The sequence below is a fragment of the Morone saxatilis genome, unplaced genomic scaffold, assembly GCF_004916995.1.
Source record: "Morone saxatilis isolate NCDOM2014 unplaced genomic scaffold, NCSU_SB_2.0 Contig16, whole genome shotgun sequence".
In the NCBI taxonomy this organism is placed as follows: Eukaryota; Metazoa; Chordata; class Actinopteri; family Moronidae; genus Morone; species Morone saxatilis.
This window is the reverse complement of record NW_023339718.1, coordinates 16,902,359-16,925,544: the sequence shown is the minus strand read 5'-3', so window position 1 is coordinate 16,925,544 and position 23,186 is coordinate 16,902,359. Positions and strand designations below refer to the sequence as shown.

The following is a 23,186-nucleotide window of genomic DNA, read 5'->3' as shown; positions in this document are numbered from 1 at the left end:
TGTGAATGGGAGTAATTAATTTCTGATGAGCAGTTGGCACCTTGTATAGCAGCATATGCCTTTAGTGTGTGAATGTGTGTGAATGTGACATGTAGTGTTAAGCACTTTGAGTGGTCTGAAGACTAGATAGGCGCTATGTAAGTTTATTATTTAAAACGTAAGTAAAATTTTAATTGTTGGGGACTAGTTTCACTGGCGGATTAATACACATTTGGTGCTCTAGTGAGCAGCAGGATGCATTTTAATGTTCAGTAATTTAATCATCAGTTTGGATCTCCATAGCACAGAAGAATAAGATGTGCCAGGTTTTAAGTACACAGACAGTACTTGTTCATACGATCAATTCATTGTTGATTTTGGTCTTTTTGTGGGATTTTTTTGACAAGAGAAAAAAGACAACATATCACCAGACCTATTGTTTGAGTGTAAATTGATTTGAAAAGTCTGCACTATATAACCACAAAATAACATGACATCCCCTATAATACATTACACAACTCTCAAGTCTCACAAATCTGCTATTGGATTTAAATACATAAAAGAAACTAATGGATGACTGGAATAGTAGAGAATATACACCTGGAGATCTCATGTAGAAAATGATAAGACTGAGCAGTTTGTAACTTGTGTATAGATATTTTCTTTGATTCATGCAAACTTATATAAGATGTACTCACTAAAAACAGCTTCAATGGTATAGGGAACATCCAGTTTGCCACTGGAGGCCAAAGCCCCGAGGAAAGCTGCAGCATCATTGGTGCTCTGGAAACACTCAGTGGACTGCTGGAAGCACTGACGGTTGTCCACCTCCAAGTGCACCACTGAACTGTAGAGAGACATGAAATCACATACAGAGGTCATGTTGGATCAAAAGACTGAGTACGGTCCATGGTGAAACCTATTGTGTACACTGAATCCTTAAAATTGCACTATAGCTAACAGTTCTGAATATTCTTGCTCACCCTTTGATCTGCAAGTGATCCAGCTCCCTCCTCGTTCTCCTGCCCCCGTCTGCTTCATCATACACGCTCCTCTTCACCACGTTCAGTACCTTGCCAGGAACCTCTGACCACGAATCTACTGAGCGCTTAACGTTGTACTTCTTCAGCTCGTGTTCATTCCCGTAGTAGGGGTATACCATCATCTCGCCCTTGGCGTCCTTCCTGAATATCACGTTGGTGTGGAGGACGCGGCTCAACTCGCGCAGGAAGCCGAAGGAGTTGTTGAGGAGCTGCTCAGGGGTGATGTGGACCACCAGGACCAACTGGCCCACAGCAAGCTTCTCGGGCATATTATTGGCACAGTCCAAGCCGTCCCACTCGCACTCAGCATTGTTGCAGCCCTGGTCGCAGTGGCCGTCAGCGTAGTGGTCCTTGCAGTACTGGTCGTACAGAGGACTGAAGAGAAAAGGTTATGTTAAGGGTATGGTCATTTGGATGTGAAGTTTATTATGTTATGTTGGGTGTCTTGACCGCTTATACACTGTATTCTACCAAGTACTATGAAGAAACACAAATAGAGACCTTAGAGAAGTCACAAATTAACAAAATTTCAATAGTATCCTGCTCTCACAATGTTACATTGTTTATGCTGAAACAGAAGCAGGTCATGACACATTTCTTGTGTGTGTGTATATATAAACACTGTATGTATACACAATATAACTACAGGTATATAACGGTTTCTTTTTTTCTCGATTTTTTTTCTTCAGTTCTGCTTTCTATATCCCACTTCTTTCTATTTTATTGTTTTGTTATATTGTAATTCAACATATTTGACCTATTTATACATTTACTGTGTGTGGCTTGAACGGGGACGCAACCCTGTATCTTATAATAAAAATAAAGCTGAGCCTTGAACCTTGATTGTAAGCATTATAGTCAAAAAGTTCAGATATGTTATACCAAATACCTAAATTCTGGATCCTTCAAAGTAAGTAAGATTCTGGCCCAGGAAAATATAACCATGGTGCCTTAGATAAAAATTTAAAGTTTTCAGGACGTAAATATCCAAAATTTTTTCATCTAAATTATAAGTGAGGTTTGTTTTTATCTGCTCTCTGGGACAAAATGCTGTTCTTAACATGAACTTATTTGTATCTTCTCGATTTTATAGATATGAACACCACTTACTTGCACTGTCCTTCCAGATTTTGGCAGTCAAACCCGTCGTAGAGACATCCAGCATTGTCACACTGTGAATCACACTTTCCATCGTTGAAGTATCGCCAGCACTGCAGCGAGGCAGAGCAGTTTTTCCACGGGTCATTGAAGTTGAGCGAGCAGTCACCGTTGTCCCAGCCGCACTCATGGTTGTTACAGTGCACATCGCACAATTTGTTGTGCTTAGCCTCCTTGCACTCTGGGATACTGCAGGTGACCTCCTCGTCCGACGGCGGTGGCAAGATGTCATGGCCGAACCCTCCTCCGAAGCTGGGATCCAGGATGTGGCACCGGAGACCGTTAAAGTAAGTGGGGCAGACGCAGTGGTAGAACGGTGCCTCGGAGGTGTATTCACATGTACCACCGTTGTAGCAGGGGTTGGAATTACAGGGGCTGTCTGTGGGATACTGGCACTCGGGCCCAGTGAAGGATGGGGTGCACAGACACTTGGGGGTCTTGTTGCCGGAGATGCAGGTACCTCCATTGCGGCAGTGGAGGCTGCCACAGGCCTGGGCGTCATATTCACATGTGGAGCCGGTAAAGCCCTATAAGAAGAGGACAAAATGATTAAGAAAAAAACATTTGAATAAGGATTAAAATGTTATTTTAGCTTTACTTTAGTAATCCTTCGGAAAACGCATATGATTTTAAGGTCCAGTGTATCGGATTTAGTTGCATCAATGTGTGTGTGCGTGTGTGCAGGAGTGTGTAGGTACTCACAGGGGGACATTTGCAGATGAAGCCATGTGGGGTGTTACTGGCGACAGCACAAGTCCCTCCATTGCGACACGGTTTTCCCTTACATCCATCAAACACTGTGTCACAGCGTTGACCTACACAGTCAGACACAAAAAAAGTTCACATTAACTAATTGTAGCAAAAATATCCTCACATTTTCCACTGTGTTCAATTTAGGGCAACAACTTATTATTTTCATTGTTGATCAATCTGTTGTGTGATGTGCCTGTTTCCTAAAGTTGTTTTGTCTGACCAACAGTTTAAAACCCAAAGACCTATTACAACTACTATCACATAAGAGAAAGAAAACAGCTGGAACAAGAGAATGTTAGCATTTTGCTTTAAAAATTACTTACTGTAAGCGATTAGTCAATTTTAAAATTGACACATTTTCTGTAAATCCTAACTGTTCAATTGACTATATTAGTTTTACAGTTTGATATCACACCTTCATAGGCCCATAAAAACATATACATATAACATAAATAAACAAAAACTGTAAAGCCACAGTAGGGTTAAATAGACTCAGCTCTTGTTCAGTAGGGAATCAAATGTGAGAACTGGAAATCTAAACAGCAGCCACACACATAATCAAACTTCTCCCTCATTCTCTGAGCTGCGTCACAATGAAAGTTTCCCCCTGACCGCCTGTTTACCTGTGTATCCGGTGCGACACTCGCAGCGGTAGTTGTTGGTGAGCTGAATGCAGCTGTGCGTTCCCCGCGGGTCACAGGGGTTGGACAGACACTCGTTGACGTCTCCCTCGCAGCGCTCCCCTACATATCCCGCAGGGCAGATGCAGTGGTAGCCTCCGACTCGATCCACACACTTGCCTTTGTTGAAACACTTGGGTTCTTTGGTGACTGGGTCGGTGAACGGGTTGCAGTCGTCGATGTTGATCTCACAGTGCACACCTGAGGGAGGTATGGCAGGGGAAGAGGGATAAGTAATGTCAGCTTTAGATATAGAATAGTTTCTGCAAGATTCAATCTGTAATGTTCAATGCATTACAGGATCTCCTGATTATGTGACATAATCTACTTTATTGGTAGAACCATTCTCTCTAAATCTACCTCATCTGGACATGGAGACCTTAACATACCTTATTGCATGAAGCACTATTTATTATATCGCCTGAAGTTAAAGACAAAAAAGGTGAGTCCAGAAATGAAATACTGAAATACTAACTAAAAAAATAAATCAAAAATAAACAAAAGTGTTATAATCAGAAACTTCAAAAATCAAATAAAAAACTGAATGATTAAAAATATGGTAAATCTGAAATAAAAAATAAAAAAGTAACTTTATTTCAAAGCCTTTGACATTTTTTTGTTTCTTGATCAAAATACCTCCGACAACATGTTGTTTTTTTTGGGATACGCCCAACTCTGCTGGCACTTTGGGCTGACCTACAACACACATTCCCTTCATGTCTGAGAGAAAAATCAATGGCATATTTGACAAGCAGAGGAAGGGATGGAGGGAAGACGTGAGGAGGAGTTTTCAGACATGCCCTGGCTGCTGTTAAGCCCTAATTAATGAAGCGTGGAGACAAGGAGGAGAGGATGGAGAGGCAGAGTGGTGTGGAGGAGTGTGCGTGGGGTCTGCTGACCTTGGGTTCCCCGGGGACAGGAGCATTTGTAGGTATTGATCAGGTCAATGCAGGTGCCCCCATTCTGGCACGGATGGGAGGAACATTCATTGATCTCGTCAGAGCAGTTGGTCCCTGTGTATCCTGGCATGCACTGAGAGGGAGAAGGAACAAGAGAGAGCAGAAGAAGAAGCCAAGAAAGAGGAGAGGCAGAGGGTAAAGAGAGGGAGAAGAGAGGGAGAAGAGAATCAATGTCTGACATGAAACAAAGATGTTTTTTTGTTTACCTGGCTGTTTTTCTGGACTCTATCCTGCCAAGGCTAGCAGATCCTTTATTCCAGGGGAGATTAACATAACCAATCTGTTTGTCTTCTATTTATAAACAGGCCTCTTCATTAGGACTGCACCATGTTGTGCAGTCCTAATGAAGACCTTTGAAATACCAAGTAGAGTGGCATTTAAGGCTCAATTTGCAATTAAAATCAAAATTAAATTAAAAGAAAAGCAAAATGATATTTAATTTAATCACTATAATCTAAAATAGCAACTAACTGTATATGAATCTTTAAAATGGAGTTTATACAGGTTGCAATTTTATTAAGACCTGATGGATTCTGATATGTATAACATAAAAAAAAGGATTGTAATGACATGATTTTTAAATTCACATTTCAATTGCATTTTATAGTAGTTTTCTTCCGTGCTGTTACCGTGCAAGTGAATCCACCTAAAAAGTCAGTACAGGTGGCTCCGTTTTGGCAGGGGTTTGGGGTGCATTCGTCCACCTGCTCCTCACAGTAACTTCCAGTATATCCGACCTGGCAGTGGCAGTAGTGAACATTTCCTGCATCCAGACACTGACCGGAGTTACGGCACAGATGGGCAACATCGACTCCTACGCAGAGAGGACGAGACAGTGGGCTTTATTGTTTTCTTTTTGAAAGTTGACGAAAAGAGATTCGTTTGAGCTTGCATACATTTTCGCCAACACATACTCAATATAAGATATATGAAGAACACCTGTTCTGAGGCTTTTTAAACCCAGGTAACTCTTATCTTACCTCTCTGTTTAGCTGCCACCTCACAGGAGACACTCGGGACGTCACAATAAAGTCCCGTCCAGCCAGTCTCGCACTCGCAGCTGTAGGTGGTTCCCCTCTGCCAGCAAGTTCCCCCGTTCTTACAGGGTGACGAGTCGCACCAACGCACCAAGTTCTGAAAGGTGCAGACACACAGCATCAACCTTAATTCACTAATCAATTTACATATGCCTGTAAGCCTTGATTTGGTCATTTGCTGGGTTACTATATGTAAAACCGAGCTGAACTTGGTTGAAAGGTTTTGGTATTACAGTGTTAAGCAGGTCGTAACTACACAATGAAATATACAGGTGGAATCAAAGGCTATAGAAACTCATATGGTAAATAAAACCACTCTCCGTCCCCCTACCTGACAGTTGAGTCCGGTGTATCCTTGTGGACAGGTACACTTGTAGGTGCCGTAGCTGTCCTGGCAGGTGCCGCCATTCAGACAGGGTTTGGAGTCACATTCGTTGATGTCATGCTGGCAGTAGCTCCCAGTGAAGCCCGGCGGGCATAAACATGTGAAGGTGTTGATTCCATCCATACAGGTGCCGCCATTGAAGCAGGAGCTGCAGAGAAAAAAAAAGATATAAATATATTGTATGAAATTTATCAAGATAGAGGAGGAGAGTAAATCAATAAAACTCTCATTAGCTGAACTGCAGGCAAATCCACATCTGATCCGTCAACAACAATAACCAAGTTCTTTTTTCCAGAAACCAGTCTTGGCATCTTAACAATCAACTCAGTTACACTTACAAGGCACAGGCTACTTAACCTACGTTTATGGGGACAGCTACAATATAAGAGATGTTGAGGTCAGCTGGTGTACGTCAATACTCCACCAGAGGGGGCAGTGGTGAACAAGAAAATGGAGTCTACATTAACAAGTGAACCTGTTCATCTAAACAGATGTCCTTATTCACCAACCTGTGTAAATACGCCCACTGGCCATCTCTGTCTTATGTCAAACAAAAGCTGCGGGTGTTGAATATGATACTCTGAGCTCTTGATACTTTGTGATAATAATATGACACTTAGTGATCTGTGAACTCTGTACCTCTCAGTGCAATCGGGGGTGTTATTTTCACAGTGGATTCCACTGAAGCCAGGCGGGCAGGTACAGGTGTAGCTGTTGACACAGTCGGTGCAGTTGGCTCCGTTCTTACACGGGTTGCTCTCACACTCGTTGATGTCCTCCTCGCACTTTGTGCCCCTAAAGCCAGGCAGGCAGGTACACAGGAAGCCGTGCACCTCATCCTTACAGAGGCCTCCGTTGCTACAGGGGTCTGTGGGAGCAGGGAGATAAAGAAATTTGACTTAGCTTGTGGCTTTTTGGTTTGTCTACAGTATATTAATTAAGCAAAATAGGCTCAGAGAGAGAGACTGGAGAACGTACTGGGCTTGCAGTCATCGATGTTGGTTTCACAGTTGCGTCCAGTGAAGCCCGGTTTGCAGCCACAGCGGTAACTGCCCAAAGTGTTCTGGCAGGTCGCTCCGTTGCGGCAGGGATTCTTCACACACTCTTTGATGTCCACCTCACATGTTTGGCCTTGGAGGGGTGGAAAGAGGAAGATAAAGTAAATTTCACCTACTCTTTGAATGTTGTTCACAAAACAACTACATATGGGTAACAGGATAAGAGGAGATGAGAGACAAGGAGTGAGAATAAGTATGTAATGTCCAAATTCATATAACTCATATAAATATGTAAAGAAAAGTACAAATCTTCTCCACTGCAGTATAATTCAGTCAGGTATCCATGTAACCAAAAATAGAAAAGGGTGTACAGAATTTTTATTATTTAAATGTAAGATTTAAAAACTGGAGCTTGGTACTCTGAAATGGGCTTTCCTCTGTTGGGGGTACATAGCGGAACTGTACGACCTTTCCGCTGACAATTATAAATATGCACACATTAATGTTTACCTTGCCATCCTTCTGGACAGACGCAGGAGAAGCTCTGATAGTCCTCCGACTCCTGACACACGCCTCCATGCTTGCACGGTTTGGAGCTGCAGGGCGCCATCAAGTTTTCACAGTTCTCCCCTGCAACACATAAACACTTGTATATAAAACACACCTTTAATCAAAATAAATTACAAACTGTGCTTAACTTTTACTGCGTGATATCATGTAGGAGTCATGAACTTGGAGATAACCCAACCCAAATGGACACAGAATCATCTTTCAATCAGTGCTATCAGAAGATTTTAGCCAGGTTCTGTCAGTATCAGAGGCCTGCGGAGACATTTCCCTATCTGTTTCCACAACACATGGCTCTTACAGGAAGCCAGCTCCAGTTTCCGGCCATTGTGAAGCCATTTGCTGTTCTGTGAGACAGGAAGCAGGCAAACAGGAAATGTGTCAAGCAACCCGTTCCCACCCCGGTACAAGCAAGAGCCCTTTATTATTCAAAGTCTTGTGGATTTTTCCAAAAAGACGACTCAACAAATACAAGAAAATGTGCCCTTAGCCTTTCCATCATTATCTGCTTTGTCAAATAATAAGTGAGATGACTTGAAAATATTTTCCAGCTATCTTATCTTGGATGCTTGTGTATCACAGAGGAGCAAAGTGAGTCAGAGGTTTGGTGTTTTCAAGGCCTGAGGAAGTCTTGCTGTTGAACTTTACTCAACAGCTATTTCATCCTCTGCACGTTTTTCCTCTTTGCCCAATAACTTAAAGTACACAGGCTGTGGAAACTGCCCCCCTCCCAGCAAGGAAATGCCAGAACAGCAGGCATATCAAATATTTTCAATAATATTTCCATACCAGTGTAAGGCAGTATACAGTTGCACTTGTAGCCTGCGACGTCGTCAATGCACGTCCCCTGGTTGAGGCAAGGGTTGGAGGCACATTCATTGATGTTGGTCTGGCAGTTTGGGCCTGCGGTTAGAGCGGACAATGTATTACACACACTACAGTTGAAGGTCAACAGTCAAGTGGAGGGGAGGGAAGCATGGTTTGGAAGACAAACACACTCTATATGAGCCAAAAAATCAATACACACTCATTCACACAAATACTGACCAGTGAAGCCCATGCGACAGGTGCAAACATATCCACTGGTCATGTCCTTGCAGGTGCCTCCATTCATACATGGGTTGGATTCACACTCATTGTTGTTGATGTCACAGTTTTTACCACTCCAGCCGGAATCGCACAGGCATTTATAGCTGATGGGGAGAAAAGGTTGGAAAATCTCAGTGATAAATCTCTGTAGATTCACTGAGTCTGACACAGTTCTGTTACATAATTTGCTTCCCACAGACATTTGCTCTCCAAGTATCAAAAACAGCCAAGTACTGAAAGATGGTATGTAATATGTAAGATTCTTAACATTCTTTACTTATAGTTATTTGTTTAAATCAACATTTTGCCACATTTATACTATTTTATTTAGACAAAGTTCCTCACCCGTTGATCTTGTCTTCGCAGTGACCGTGGATGCAAGGGTTGCTGAGGCACTCGTTGACCTGGGAGAAGCAGGTGGCATCATGGTAGCCTTCTGGACACACGCAGGTGAAGCTGTTGATGCCATCGATACAGGTGCCACCATTGTGGCAGGGGTTGATGGCACATTCGTCAATATTGATGTTACACATGGTACCTAAGAGAAAGGAGAGGATCTAAGTCTTCAAGTCTTAAAGCAATAGGGAAATACACTTATTTGCTTTCTTGCCAAGAGTTAGACGAGAAAATTGAAATGGCCTCATGTCTGTGCGCTAAATATGTAGCTGGAGACAGCAGCTGATTATCTTAGCTTAGCATAAAGATTGAATAAAGAATACATATTTTTTTTTATCCACATAAAAGAGTAAGTGTAAAAACAAAAAGGTGTGTTTTTTTAATGGGGGATAGGACTATTTCTTGGCTGGATGCAGTGCTTTCCTGAAGTCCTGCCTTCATTGTGAGTTCATTGCTCCCACCAAAGAAATAAGCCTGACTAGTTTCAGGACATCTGTTTCCCCCTGTAACCGCCTCCTGGCTGTAGCCTTATATTAGATGAAAGTACTAATCTTTTCATCTAACTCCCTGCAAGAAATGAATAAATGTGTACCCCAAAATGTCACTATTCCTCTAAAGTATGTACACAAATTAAATACACCGCAAACTCAGTAACAAACAAAGCCACCACACAATGAAGTCTATATCTCAGTGCAGTGAATGTATCAATTTCCAGAAACATGAGGGCTTTTAAGTCCCTCTTTGTCGGTCACTTGAAGCGTTGACGCCATTCAGCCTGGTGCCACGCATAACATAAAGGCAGCCCATTTAGCTTTAAAGCAGGGAGCAGCTTCCAAGCTTTTAAAAGCTCAACTTTCAGGAATCTTTCAGGGAATCTTTTCTCCTGCTCAAATCCCAGGTGACTGTGTGTGTCCGTGTGTGTGTGTGTGTCCTCTCTTTGTATGCGAGGGCAGCTTGCGTGTCCTGACAGCAGCAGGTTGGGGACAGGGTGGAGCTGGAAAGTGACACCGGTCGAGCCTCAGAATAGTGTGCTCACTCGCTCGCCATCTGTCACCCTCCCCATCAAGACTCCTACATCCATACGTTCGATCCTCCAATCCTGCACTTTCAACACTAATTTTTTTCTCTACTGGTCACCTGTGACAGCAGCCACGTTTAACCAGTCTTAAAATTGACTTTACAGTCGCAGAGAACTTTTCTGCATCATTGAAGGTCTGCAGTGATTCAACATTTAGAGAAAAAGAGAGCAAAGTACTGGGGAAAAACTTCCCTATATCTTGGGAGAAAGCAATAAAATAGCTAACCTGGCTACAAAATATGCATATGCATAAAAATATGCATATGCGTACTGTTTGAAGTACTTGTTGTCCGGCAATAATAAAACATTCATGCCAGTAATGATTGCCTTTTTGAGTTGTCTCATCATTCAGAGCTCACTTGTGTTTGTATGTATGTAAGTTTCTTCTCTTTATTCTTACTTTTTGTAGGGAGAAGATGGCAAAGAGCTTGAGCTGAATCCTCTGAGCTGTCTGAGCAATAACATATAGAATGACTTGCTCTCTGTGTACAGGTTGCTTACCTGTGTAGCCGGGTTTACAGGCACACTCATAGCCATTGATCTTGTCGATGCAGGTCCCATAGTCACAGGGATTGCTCTTGCAGTCATCAATGTTGATTTCACAGTTGATTCCTGTTAGAAAATTGTTTTCAGTAACCTCGAATATCAGAAAAAAATTATGTTTGCATCTCTATTTATATGTGTGTGCGGCGCTTACCTGTGGTGCCCTTGGGGCAGCTGCAGATGTAGCTGTTCTCTCGGTCCTGGCAGGTGCCTCTGTTCCTGCACGGCTGGCTCAGACACTCGTTGATGTTGGTCTCGCACAGCCGGCCGGTGTATCCAGGGTTGCAGTGGCAGCTGAAGGAGGCCAGGCCGTCGATGCAGGTACCGTAGTGGCACGGGTTCGAGGAACACTCGTTGATGTCCGTCTCACAGTGTATACCAGAGTAACCTGGAAAACCAGATGTTTTCTTTTAAACTGATGTAGGCTACTCATTTCTATTTTTAATAAATATTTTTTCTATCTACAATTTTATACTTTCCACTCCCTTTGGAGGGCTTTTAAAGTTTCCACTCTGTAATTTGAGCTTTTGTTAAAGCTTTTCAGGTTTTGTTAAGATTTGTATACCTTCAGTACACTCGCAGGTGTACTTGTTGGGTCCGTCTGTGCACTTGGCGCCATTTTTGCAAGGCGTGCTGGCACACTCATCAATGTCTATCTGGCAATGGCTCCCAGTGAAGCCTGGAAAAACAACAAGAGGGTGTTACTGTGTGCATGTGTGTGTGTGTGTGTGTGTGTGTATAGACATGGCTACTGTGTTCTCACCATTTCAAACCAGTCTCTCTCATAATCCTGAGCCCATACTAGACCTCTCAACCAATCAGAAATCTGCATGTTAATTAACAACTGTGCAACACTACAAACTCTCTTTTCCCTTTCACTTCTTTTCAGCACGACCCCAAATGGAGAAGGGAGAGTAGGGGAACCAATTCGTTTAAAGCGGGGGGAGGGATGGAGGGAGGGAGGGAGGGAAAGAAATGAGGAAAGAATGAAAGTTGCGAGGCCTCCTGACCAAGGGGTGAGAGACAAAGGAGAGACTGTCTGCTCAATGCAAGCCCGTTGCCTCCTTTGTCCCACAAAACTTTTCCATCACAATGCGCTTTCTCCTGTCTTGCTTTCACCCCTTCTCCGCTACCCCCTCCACTCCATGCCCGCTTCTGAGGAACCACCTTGACCTTTGACCCTCCACTATTCAAACTCCTTGTCATTCAAAATAAACCAGCAGGCTTTCTCCGCTTTCCTGCAGTTATTCTCATCTCAGATATTTTCTTCTTGTCTCCCCTCTGTCACATGATGGTACAGTCCAAGGAGTAGTGGGAAGTTGTCTGATGAAGAGATAAAGGTCCCCACCCCAACCCCGACACCCCTCCCAACCACACCACCGCAGGAACACACAGGTGGGGTTAAGCTAAAAAGACTCAGTTGCAGCTAATCCGGCAAGGAAGTATTTGTGTGGCTGGCGGCAAGTTGATTTCTCCCAGTGGACTTTGCTAGAACCATTCACTGTTTTCTGACTTGGCTGCAACCAGATGCATGATGTGAGGTCACGCTTTGACACAGTGGAGACACGCATACATGTGTGTTTACAGTTACACACATGAACATATGGCTACATATAAATATAAACTGTGGTTAGAAAATATCAGGGGCTCAGAAAAAGAAATATTTGCTACTGGCTACTAATGGCTTTAATTATATTATACTTTCAGGCTATTATAGCAACTTTAGGGTTGCAATGCTGGTAAAAACTGATTAATGAACTATTACCAATGTTGCCACTTTTTAATAAAGTACTGTTAATAAAGGGTTTAAAAGTCATAACTGATGACTTATTCATTGTAAATAAAAGAATCTCTATATAATAATAGATCAGTTATAAATTTTAGATGAACTGGGTTGTGAATTTTGGTCCAAATCCTCCTGCAGCCCTTTTCCAGAAGTGTTTGTATGAGTACATACATATTTTAATATGTACAGTTAAAAGCTGTTAGTTACAACTTATAAACTTGTATTTTGTCATTAATTAATCATTTTAAGTGTGTTTTTATTGACTTAGATGAGCAGCAGCTGCAATAGGTGAGCTTTGGACTCTCTATGAAGAATGCAGCCTGAGACAGCATCAGATTTTGGGACTACATGGCCAGCATGGCCATAGAAATAAAATGCTAACCACATATAAACTACTGAACCAATAATAAACAAAACAATATATAAATAAGAAACTTCAATAATCAAAAAAAAGGAAGACCAGCTGTTTGCAGACAAGAGGAGAAAACAATACCATTCTCTTCTGTAAGCAAAGCTGCCAGTTTCCAACAGTGTGAAAGCAGCCGGAACAAACCTCAGCGGTTTAAACTGAGAGTTTATTTGCCAAGATGTGATGCAAAAGTTAAGTTTCTTCACAGCTCAGTTACAGTGCCCCACAATGCACCCCTGACTGAAATCAAAGAGGCTAAAAAAAACCTCTACGAAAGAATTTCTCACCCAGATACACACATATGCATATACGCACAAAAGGTGAAGCAGAAATGCAAGCATGCACAGGGCCGCACACATACACACACATACACACACATACACACACATACACACACATACACACACATCATGCACCTCAGCAGCCAAAGAGGGATTTATCCCCAGACTGCTGGAATCAGACATTTCAATGGCTCTCAGTGGGGTTTCCATGGCTATTCCATGTACAGAAATAATAAGAGGGGACCCTCGCCTCAGGCCTGGCTTGCAACGGGGACAAATTTACATCTCAAGCAGGGCGGTTAAGACCCCCTTCCCCTTCTTTACCCCTCCCTTCCTGCTTCAGCATAACGGTCTGTGCGTCTCAGCCCCCCCACCCCCAATACCAAACCCTCCAAAAACAAAACAAAAAACCCTCTCTCACTGTCACACACAGAGTTTTCTTAGGCGTTAAGCTCTTGTGTTCACTCTTGTGCCCCCTCTCTAATAATTCTAAAGCTTCCTTGTTGGGGTGTCTCTCTCTCTTTCTTTCTTTTTTTCCATCTCTCCTTCTTCCTTTTTTTTTTTCTCTCAACAGGAGGAATCCTGCTTCTCTCCACCCAGGCTGCCTTTGATCCACCCGACTCAGAACTTCGCTATTTTCCTCCCCGAAAAGAAAGAAAACTGGAAAAAATCACTTCCACCTCAATGATCCCACTGAAAGAATGCAAAACAAAAAAACACATTTGGGGAGTTTGAAGATCATTCCTTCACTTTCGTCTTTTCACTTTTTTTTTCTACCCAAGATTCAATAGTTGCATTCCTTCCTTCCTGAACAAAACATCAATACCTCTTGTCCAAATAGTGTAACTCCAATGGTATTTCTGAGGAAAAAAAGACTGCAGCAAAACAACTACCTACCCTCAAAATAGACCACTAGCTCACTTGCCACCACAACACAGAAAATGTCATTTTATGGAGCATAGTAGTAGCTCTGCCTACTATTGTTGTTGTACCGCAATTTTGTGCTCACTCATCAGACTTTGTAAAAGGGATGAGAAACTTGTTCAAAAAGTTCAAACTTTCCCTCAAGCCTCTCCCTATAGATTTTTTACCCCTCTCCTCCTCGACTGCTGTGTTCGTTCTGGGCTACCCGGGCTTGTGTAAGCCTGCCTCAGGGCTGGGATTAGTGCCCGTCCAAAAAGGTGTTTGTGTGTGTGTTTGTGTTTGAGTGAAACAGAGATAGTGAGCGAGGTACAGAGAGGGAGAGAGATCGACCTCTTTGCCCCCTGGCCCCATGCCTCCTCCCACTCCCTTCCTTCCTCTCCTCCTCTGCAGCAGTACAGCAGCCTCACCTGTGGGGCACTGGCAGTGGAAGGTGTTGATCTTGTCGATACACTTGCCGCTGTTCAGACAGGGGCTGCTGGCGCACTCGTCCGTATCGATCTCGCAGAACTCCCCCTTGTAACCTGGCCAATTAGCAAGGGAGGACCAGGAGGGAGATGGATTGGTTAGAAAGAGACACAGTGAGAAACCTTTTTACACTGCTGTTATAAACTGCTGTAGCACATTTAAATCATACACAGTGGCTATATAAAAACGACTGTAAATTATTTTCCTAATCGATTAATCATTGTGAAAAGTGGCCGTCATAATTTATGTTACGATTAAAGTGACGTCATCAAATTGGCTGTTTTGTCCAACCAACACTCCTCAAAAGTTTACTATCACATAAGACAACGAAAAGCAGAAAATTCCTTAAAATAGAGAAACTAGAACTCAGACATTTGGCAAAATTTTGGTTGAAAAATTACTTTTGATCTAATGACAATATGCCGGTTATTTTCTGTCAATTGACTAATCAATTTATTGACTAATCGTTTCATCTCTGTTTTTAAGATTAATCAATTGTTTTGGAAGAGGACAGAGACAATGACTTAACACTTTAGTCATGTTTGGAGCTGTTGGAGTATTTAGTACTGTCTAAACTATATACTATAACAAAGAAGTTAAAGCTCATTATCAACACAACAACGCATATTACATAACAAACTAGAAAGTGGTAGTACAGTTGCAGGGACTGAAACTGCACAGATTCAACATGGGGGGGATAAGCTGCTTTAAGTTACTTTTAAGTCCATGTGACAAATAGTTTAATAAAGTGAAATTCCCACTATATTTGAGGGTCACAGTAACACATTTTAGGATTGATCATGCCCTGGTCAAACTGTGATGTAATACGTCTCTCAAAATGCCTTACCTGGCATGCAGATACACTGGAATTTTCCTATTTGATCCAGGCAGGTGGCTTCATTCAAACACGGGTTGGACATGCACTCGTTGATGTCCAGCTCACAACGCGGTCCGATGTAACCCGACTGGCACTTACAATGGAAAGACCCCTTTGTGTTTATACACTGTCCTGCATGCTCACACGGGTTGGAACCTGTTTAAATAGATAATTACTTTGACTTCACTTTATATTAACAGGCTGTCATGTACATACAAAACCTAACAAGGAGCAATTTGACATGACAATGAGATGATTTAGGTGGTTTAGTGTTGTTTGACGAAGCCAAACCAAAACCTCCACTAGGTCTGATTTTGGTAATAATACCCCTGAGGGTGTTATTTACTGTGATTGTGGGCACAATTATGGGTACCAAAGTACCCATAATAACAGGAAAGAATGAGCTTGTTTTATGGCTTGTATAAAAGAGTTCTGAATGCATGTGTGATGGTTGAAAACCTTTCTTGACAGTAGTTCAGTTAAACAGCTCCAAAGATTTGAAATGTGTCCTCAATCATTCAGATTTTCGGACTGAAAAATGAGTTTTCAGGTCAGGTAGTGTGTGTTTTACCCAGAGAGCACTCGTTAACGTCCGAGTCGCAGGAAGCTCCATTGTATCCAGATGGGCAGGTACAGAAGTGATTTCCGGTGACGGGGTTGGTGTCACAGTTGGAGCCTTTCTGACACGGGTTGCTGATGCAGGCGTCCTCCAGCTGGCACAGTAGTCCTGGTATACAATACAGAAGATAGACTTTATAATCCTGGACTGAACATCCTCCCATCACTTCTATCAGTTATAAGGGGAACACCACTAATTTTCTCTTTACAGGTCTTGGGGAGTATTACTGTATGTGTGAAAAAAGTTGTATAACGCCATAAGGGATATCAACGTAAGCCAAAGGATTTACAAAAAAAAAGAAACCCCAACATTTTGTCTTCTTCAAAAACAAAATATGATGAAACCTAATGGGTCCAAAACAGCTGCTCGACTGTAGACACACAGTGGTATTAGCTACCGCGAGAAAGTCCCTCCCTAGTTGCCTGTTTTCACAAGAAATACATAAATATGTGGAAGCAAATAGCACTCTGATTTCCTTTTCATGGTGACCACTTTGAGTGACAGGTGGGTGCCTATTCGGTAACCGGGCTTCATTCAGTCTGCCTCAGTTACACCCACGCTCTCCGCCTTTTGCCCATTTTTGGTTTCGGCAGAATCTACTACAACTGCCAAGATGGTGACGGTCAGCGCCGCCCACACTGAGCTTCACAACGTCTCTTTAGAAACCATTTTTATTTATACAGTCTATGTTTTAAACTTTACTAGGCTTTTATGAACTGCAACTCCTCTAAACCTTTTAGGCAAGTGTATTTGTCAGTACTTTTCATGTTGGGCTAAGCAGACCTAAACTGCAAGAGCAGTTGATGAAGTACAGTATACAGTGTTCAGCAGATGTACCATAGATGTAAATATGTAAATATATTGTATTTACTCTGAAAGAGCACAGAATTTACGTAAAATATTTAATTTCAAAAGGATGTTATCACAAAAGCATCTTTAAATGACAGTGAGAAGTTAACTGAAATTTTATAAACTAATATAAAAAAACACTCACACGCATTAAGAGCTATCAAAATAAACATGTAAATACCTGTGCGCCCATGTGGGCATTCGCAGTAGAAAGAAGCAACGCGGTCATGACAGGTGGATCCTTGGTGGCACGCTGCACTGGCACAGTCATCAATGTTCTCACTGCAGTCATCCCCAGTCCAGCCGTTCACACACACGCACTGGTAGCTGCCATAGGTGTTGTGGCACGTGCCGCCATTTTGGCAGGCGTTGGGCATCAACTGGCACTCATCAACGTCCTCTGTGCAGAGCTGACCTGCGGGGGAACCAGAGGTCAGAGCATTAAAGTTGGCTTCTATCCCAAATACTCAAGTGATAATAACTTAAATTTCTGAACGACAGAGCATTGACACATATACTGCAATATTGCTATACACACCTGTAAATTCTGGTTTACACTGGCAGTTGTATGTGTTAACTCCATCTACACACATCCCTTCATTCTGGCATTCATGACCTGGACAGTCATCAATGTTTTGGTTGCAGTTTTTTCCTGTAAAACCTGAAACAAAGACAGAAATATACGTAACATGTATTTGTTACACTGTGGGTTTGCGTTTCCACCGGTGGAGGCTTCAGTTTTTCATATTTCTCCTCTCTCTTAAGCTCCCATCCCAACAAAGGGGAGTGAAACTTCTCTACAGTTAAATGTGGTCAACTGTCTTTTTCCTCCCAAGAATAAAGGCAGCTGTACCATTTTGAGGTCTGTGGCAACCTCGCTATGTAATAACATCCACTCTGCTATACAGTTACACAACAGGCAACCACCAGACTGTACATGTGGCATGATGGGTAATAAAAAGTGACAATTAATATGGTAATGGTTTCATAAACAACATTTCATGTTTGTTTACTTCTGACTTAAAGGCAAACAGCTAAAAAAGGTAGTCGGTGTGAAAGGTGATGAGGTGGTGGGCAGGACTAGAATCCCAGCAAGCTTTGCTTCACTCCGCTATGTGAAAAGGATGTTGTCCTTTGACCATTTCCTTATGATAAGCCCCAATGCCTTCCTGCTCTGCCTTGTTCACACACTGTACAAGCAGAAACACACCAAAGCAGAAACACACATACATACACACACACACACACACACAGGACACAACATAAGCAGGAACAGCCCTGCCCTGAATGACATCATTGCTTAACCAGCAACTAGCAGGCACTGACATTTAAATTCAGCATGAGAGACTTCAGGAACAAAAAATGATCTGACCAATTTGACTGATATTTAGCACTTTTTCTAAAACTTAGACTTCAAGACAAGAAGCTATGTAAAAAGCCCTGGAACCACCTGAAAGTGGAAGAAGTTCATCTAAATATTTTGGTCTAACTAGTTTGGTGACGTAGTGACTCCTTGCAGGTCTAGGTCAAGCTAACTGCTAAAATGCTACACACATGTGAGTCATTTCCTCCCGGTCCCTACCTGGCACACAGGAGCATTCATAGCTGGTCTCTCCCTTCTGGATGCAGGTGCCTCCATTAATACAGGGCGACGGGTTGCAGGGCAGGTAGCGGCTCTCGCAGTGCTTGCCCGTGTACTCCTGCGGGCACTGGCATCGATAGCCACCGACATCATTGATGCACACCCCGCCGTTCTTGCACGGTGACGGGTTCACATCACACTCGTTGACATCCTGTTTGCAGGTCTTTCCGGAGAAGAAGGGCGTGCAGGTACAGATGTAGTGGGACTCAATGGCAGAGCACTGGCCACCGTTGGCACACGGGTTTGAGGCACAGGGGTCGGCTTGTTGGCACAGTTTACCTGAGGGCACAGAGGAATTCAAAACTCTTCAAAACTAGTGGTTTATGTATGAATTACTTACTTTTTCCTATTTTTCTATCCTGTTGATAATCTTGCTATTCCTCAGATACCTCTCATGACCAACACTCAAGTTAAATACCACTTCTCTACTGTCTTACCTGACCATCCAGGTGGGCAGCGGCACTTGTACTTCTCAAGACTCTCAAGCTCGCAGGTGCCTCCATTGAGACACGGTGAGCCGATACAGACATTGTTGATGGGCGTCAGGCAGTAGCGGTCACTGAAGCCCAGCTTGCAGATGCAGCTGAAGTCCACCGCGGTGTTCCCCCTGGACACAATGTGACAAGTGGCTCCGTTCTTGCATGGCGAGTTGGCGCACAGGTCACGAAACTGGCACTTGTTTCCTGTGTATCCATCCCGGCACCTGAGAAAACACAGGTAGAAAGGTCAGCAACATTTTCTGCAGCCATTGACAGGTGAGTAACAGAGAAGGTCACATCTATGAGGAAGATCTGTAACATTTAGGAGGATCTATTGGCAGAAATGGAACATAACATCCCTAGGTACATTTCCTTTCTAACGCTGGCTTACTTTTAATAGGTTTATCTGGATTAATTAAAGTATGACTGGTTAAACTAAACTAAACTTGGGGCTGACTAGTTGGTTTAATGTCTAGTTAGGTATAAACAACGAATAAACCTAGATCAGAAAGAAAATCCCATTGTGGGTGATTTGATGAACTCAATTACTCTGAGTAGGTGGGAAAAATATTATCTGAAAATCTAACTACCCCTTTAACTAATTGTCAAACTAAAGATAAAATAGGACCATTATCATATCATCTAGATCTAATAAAAACCTTCTATTTACGAGACATATATTGCCCTACAAATAAATGTCCTTTCATTATTTATTTTCATCATTAAAAATTAGCATTACAAAGAGTGGAAATGGTCAAAGGGGAATTCCCAAACACTATTTTCAGCCATACAATCTTTTTCAGCTCAGCACCGGTTGAAGAGGTCACAAGGGAGACAACATTTCAGCCAGCGAGGGTCATCCCTTTGTGCACTACTGTGCTTATAAATCAGCTGCTTGGGTAACAGCCTTTACCAACAGGACTAACTATCTATTCCTCTTAAAAGATGGTCCTGTCCTGCTGTGTTTACAACACAGCAACACGGCCATGAGAAACTATGCTTTACACGGGACATTTGTCTTTCTACTGTCACCCCCCATGAACAATGTGTTGTAGGCTGTAAAACAGAGTGGTCTGAACAGAGGGAGGAGGGGGGGACAAACTCTTCTGAAGTTTCTCACAGGTTGCGTCTGAGTCATAAACGCTGCTCGGACCCCAGCGAGCGAGTTCCCACAGAGGGAGGGAGAGAGAGAGAGAGAGAGAGAGAGAGCAGCAGAGACACATTCACACATTTACAATTACAATGAGAGGAGCTGAAGGGTGTCCCCTGAGGATACGCACGGCTCAACAAAGGGGCCACACACACAGAGCATGCAAACACTCATACCTACACACACAGGAAGATTACGCACAGGACCTTATGGTCAGTCGAGTGAACTGTTACTGCCAACAACTTTAATACCCGATCAATCATTAAAGCTATTTATTTTGAAAAAATACAAAACATTTCCATGTCCCAGTTCCTTTATATAATGATATAAAAAAAAAAATATCTGGATTTTGTTTATCATTGTAATTTTTTATCAAATCTGTGCATTTTGGACACCAAAATAATAATTTTATTTTTTTATACAAAACCATTTCATTTAACAATGGAAGTCAGGTTTCATAAATGTTGTCTCAACACAAGCAGCTGTACAAGAACTTTGTGTAAATAAAATCTTGCCGTTTGCTGTGAATACCTGATTAAAGGGGTAGTTCAACATTTTGAGAAATGCGCTAATTTTCTTTTTTGCCGAGAGTTAAAAAATTGAGAGCAATTTTATGTCTATTATGCATTAAATATAAGGCTACAGGAAGCTTAGCTAAGCATAACGACACAGAACGGAAACAGCTAGCCTAGCTCTGTTAAAAGCTTACAAAATCCAACTACGAGCACCTCTAAAGAACTCTATAACACACTTTTTAATTTGTACAAAAATTGAAGTGTAAAAAAATGTCTGGGCCGTTGTGAAGGACTATTACAGAGAGTACTTAACACACATTTCGGTCAGTGCCAAAAAGTACTGAGGTCCATTACGCAGCCCTTTATACAGCGCTATTTGACTCCAAAACTAACCACTCCAAACCTGCTATATTAGACCTGCCACATTCCCATATTCATCACCTTCAGAGATTCAATACCGTTGTCAACAAAGCTGGGTGGGCCAGGGAGGCTTGGTCATTACAAAAACAAAGCATCTACTCAATAGCACAGTAGACAAGAACAAAAAAAAACTGCAGTATTTGGAATTCTTGTTCCTAATCCGTCCTTTCCAAAAGTTGAGACACAAGAAAAGCAGCCATCACGGCACCCTTCAGCAGCTCTCAGGCCTGAAATGTGCTCACTTTGACCCTTTTGTCAGCACTCATTCATCCTAAGGACAAGGCAGCATCTATGCCACAGTGTTTGAGCTGCAAGCCAACATTATGGGAACTTCAAAGCACCATGCCACCACCTCAATGCTCGTTATTCTTTCCTCCCTAGAGAGGATTTGCTCCAGCATCAGACAAGGAATGGGAAGAGGATGAAACGGAAGACACTGCGGCACAACCTCTGTCAAGAAGCATGAAAGATTTCTGACAAGTGAATTCCTACGCAGAGGAAAATTACATGGGGAATGTGCAGAAATCGAAATTTCTAAGGCTTTGTTGTTTTTTTTTCAATAAACAACAGTTCTCTTTGAATATTGTTGTGTTTAACTCTCACGCAGAAACAATATTCTCCATAAAACATCCTGCCGACATCAAAGCAGCCTTCCCATAACATTAAAACCCGCTGTCACTCTCAAATACCTGACCAGAGCCAGCAAGTCTGTTAGCCCTGAGGGGCTGGCAGGACCATGTCCCCAAACATTCCCAGGGGGTCCAATGTGTGTGTAAAGGGGGACGGAGCCGTGGCCCCTCTGTAGGGACAGGCGTGTGTTTAGACAGGGTCTCCCTCTCAGGGGATTAGGCAGCCTTAGGACTGTGGCAAGGAAAAGAAAACATCACATGCTAGGCTGCCCGCTGCACAAACAGTAGTGGTGAGTGGTGGCATGTCACCACGTAGAGAGCGGAGCCTGTGCTACCTTGGCTGAGTGTCATTTAGCCTGGGATCACTGCAGCATTAAGGTCAAACAGGCAGTGGTGTCAGAAGCTGAAAGTCAAATCAGTTCCATGCTACTAAAAAAATCTCAGGCTTCTTTTCTTTAAAAGTTATTAGTTGAAGAATTATAAAGCCCAAAATCCTCAAAGGGCTTTACATTCTGCAACATATGACACCGTCTATCATTAGACCCTTTAATAGTAATATAGATACAGTAGGTACTCTTTGAAAAGAAAAGATAAGTAAGTAGAAAGCTAAGACCTTTTAATCTGATGAAACATTGTAATACACTCAATTACTTTGTATGCAATCACAAATGAACGGATTGGATACTGATAGACATGACCAATGCACATTTTCTTCACGGTTACATTCAGTCAGTTGAGCACCACATTAATTAATAATAGTGGTCTTATAGTGTCATCCTAATGAGCTTCAAACAGTGCAGTAGCTGTAACACAGATTTAAAATGTGTGAGAAAGAAAGCAATGGCTTCAGTTGGGTACTCAGTATTAATATATACCCTGAGCTGAGGTATCGAATAGGGATAGAGAAAGTTGGATCTTTTTATCTGTACTGTAACTGAAATCATGTAACTTGACTTCAATAAACGACACACAGCATGTTGATGTTGACCAACTCAGCTGATCTGGGCTGATTTGTAGAGGGAACTTCATTTCACTTGGCCAAATAGGATTAATCAACAATAACATCTAACATATTTTTTTCAAATATGATCGATGTCAAACGTGGATACAAAGTCCATCAGACATCCTCTCTGTTGCAGTTCCACTTAATCTAATCAGACAGACAAATCTTTACATTAAAAGCTGTGGTGAAGCTGGAAATTCTTCCACATAATTTCTGACTGTCCAGTCCCTTAGGCAACAGTAGAAAAGGATGTGTGTGTGGTGCGGGGAGGAATGGGGGGGGGTCAGTTGAGAGAAGCAGCAGATCTGGCTGCTAGAAGGCCAGTCCAGTTTAATCCCAGTGGTGGCGGGTGCTGAGGTCGTGAGGCACCACACGAGCTCGCTGGAAAAAGGCCGCAGGGAGCAGGTGCGCATGCTAATGAGGAGACAGCAGCTGCTGCCCTGGCCATTCATTCCCTCCTCCTCCTCCTCCTC

The 23,186-nt window shown here is 42.6% G+C and overlaps 1 protein-coding gene across 2 annotated transcripts in view; it reads right to left on the bottom strand.

Moving 5' to 3' along the window:
* LOC118325344 (neurogenic locus notch homolog protein 1-like) overlaps nucleotides 1–23,186 on the bottom strand; it is a 38,743-nt gene that overhangs the window by 7,823 nt on the left and 7,734 nt on the right. For both annotated transcript variants that reach the window (XM_035657972.1, XM_035657974.1), the window contains exons 3-27: nucleotides 18,955–19,220; nucleotides 18,458–18,796; nucleotides 17,414–17,536; nucleotides 17,057–17,290; nucleotides 15,979–16,134; nucleotides 15,378–15,563; nucleotides 14,473–14,586; nucleotides 11,231–11,344; nucleotides 10,820–11,053; nucleotides 10,624–10,734; nucleotides 8,994–9,186; nucleotides 8,607–8,752; nucleotides 8,349–8,462; nucleotides 7,503–7,622; nucleotides 6,973–7,125; nucleotides 6,634–6,862; nucleotides 5,941–6,142; nucleotides 5,553–5,706; nucleotides 5,202–5,386; nucleotides 4,513–4,645; nucleotides 3,557–3,814; nucleotides 2,883–2,995; nucleotides 2,133–2,707; nucleotides 963–1,397; nucleotides 678–826 (exon numbers count right to left, since the gene is read on the bottom strand). In XM_035657972.1, coding sequence (XP_035513865.1) covers nucleotides 678–826; nucleotides 963–1,397; nucleotides 2,133–2,707; nucleotides 2,883–2,995; nucleotides 3,557–3,814; nucleotides 4,513–4,645; nucleotides 5,202–5,386; nucleotides 5,553–5,706; nucleotides 5,941–6,142; nucleotides 6,634–6,862; nucleotides 6,973–7,125; nucleotides 7,503–7,622; nucleotides 8,349–8,462; nucleotides 8,607–8,752; nucleotides 8,994–9,186; nucleotides 10,624–10,734; nucleotides 10,820–11,053; nucleotides 11,231–11,344; nucleotides 14,473–14,586; nucleotides 15,378–15,563; nucleotides 15,979–16,134; nucleotides 17,057–17,290; nucleotides 17,414–17,536; nucleotides 18,458–18,796; nucleotides 18,955–19,220 — 5,036 coding nt within the window. The remainder of the gene's footprint in view (nucleotides 1–677; nucleotides 827–962; nucleotides 1,398–2,132; nucleotides 2,708–2,882; nucleotides 2,996–3,556; nucleotides 3,815–4,512; nucleotides 4,646–5,201; nucleotides 5,387–5,552; nucleotides 5,707–5,940; nucleotides 6,143–6,633; nucleotides 6,863–6,972; nucleotides 7,126–7,502; nucleotides 7,623–8,348; nucleotides 8,463–8,606; nucleotides 8,753–8,993; nucleotides 9,187–10,623; nucleotides 10,735–10,819; nucleotides 11,054–11,230; nucleotides 11,345–14,472; nucleotides 14,587–15,377; nucleotides 15,564–15,978; nucleotides 16,135–17,056; nucleotides 17,291–17,413; nucleotides 17,537–18,457; nucleotides 18,797–18,954; nucleotides 19,221–23,186) is intronic.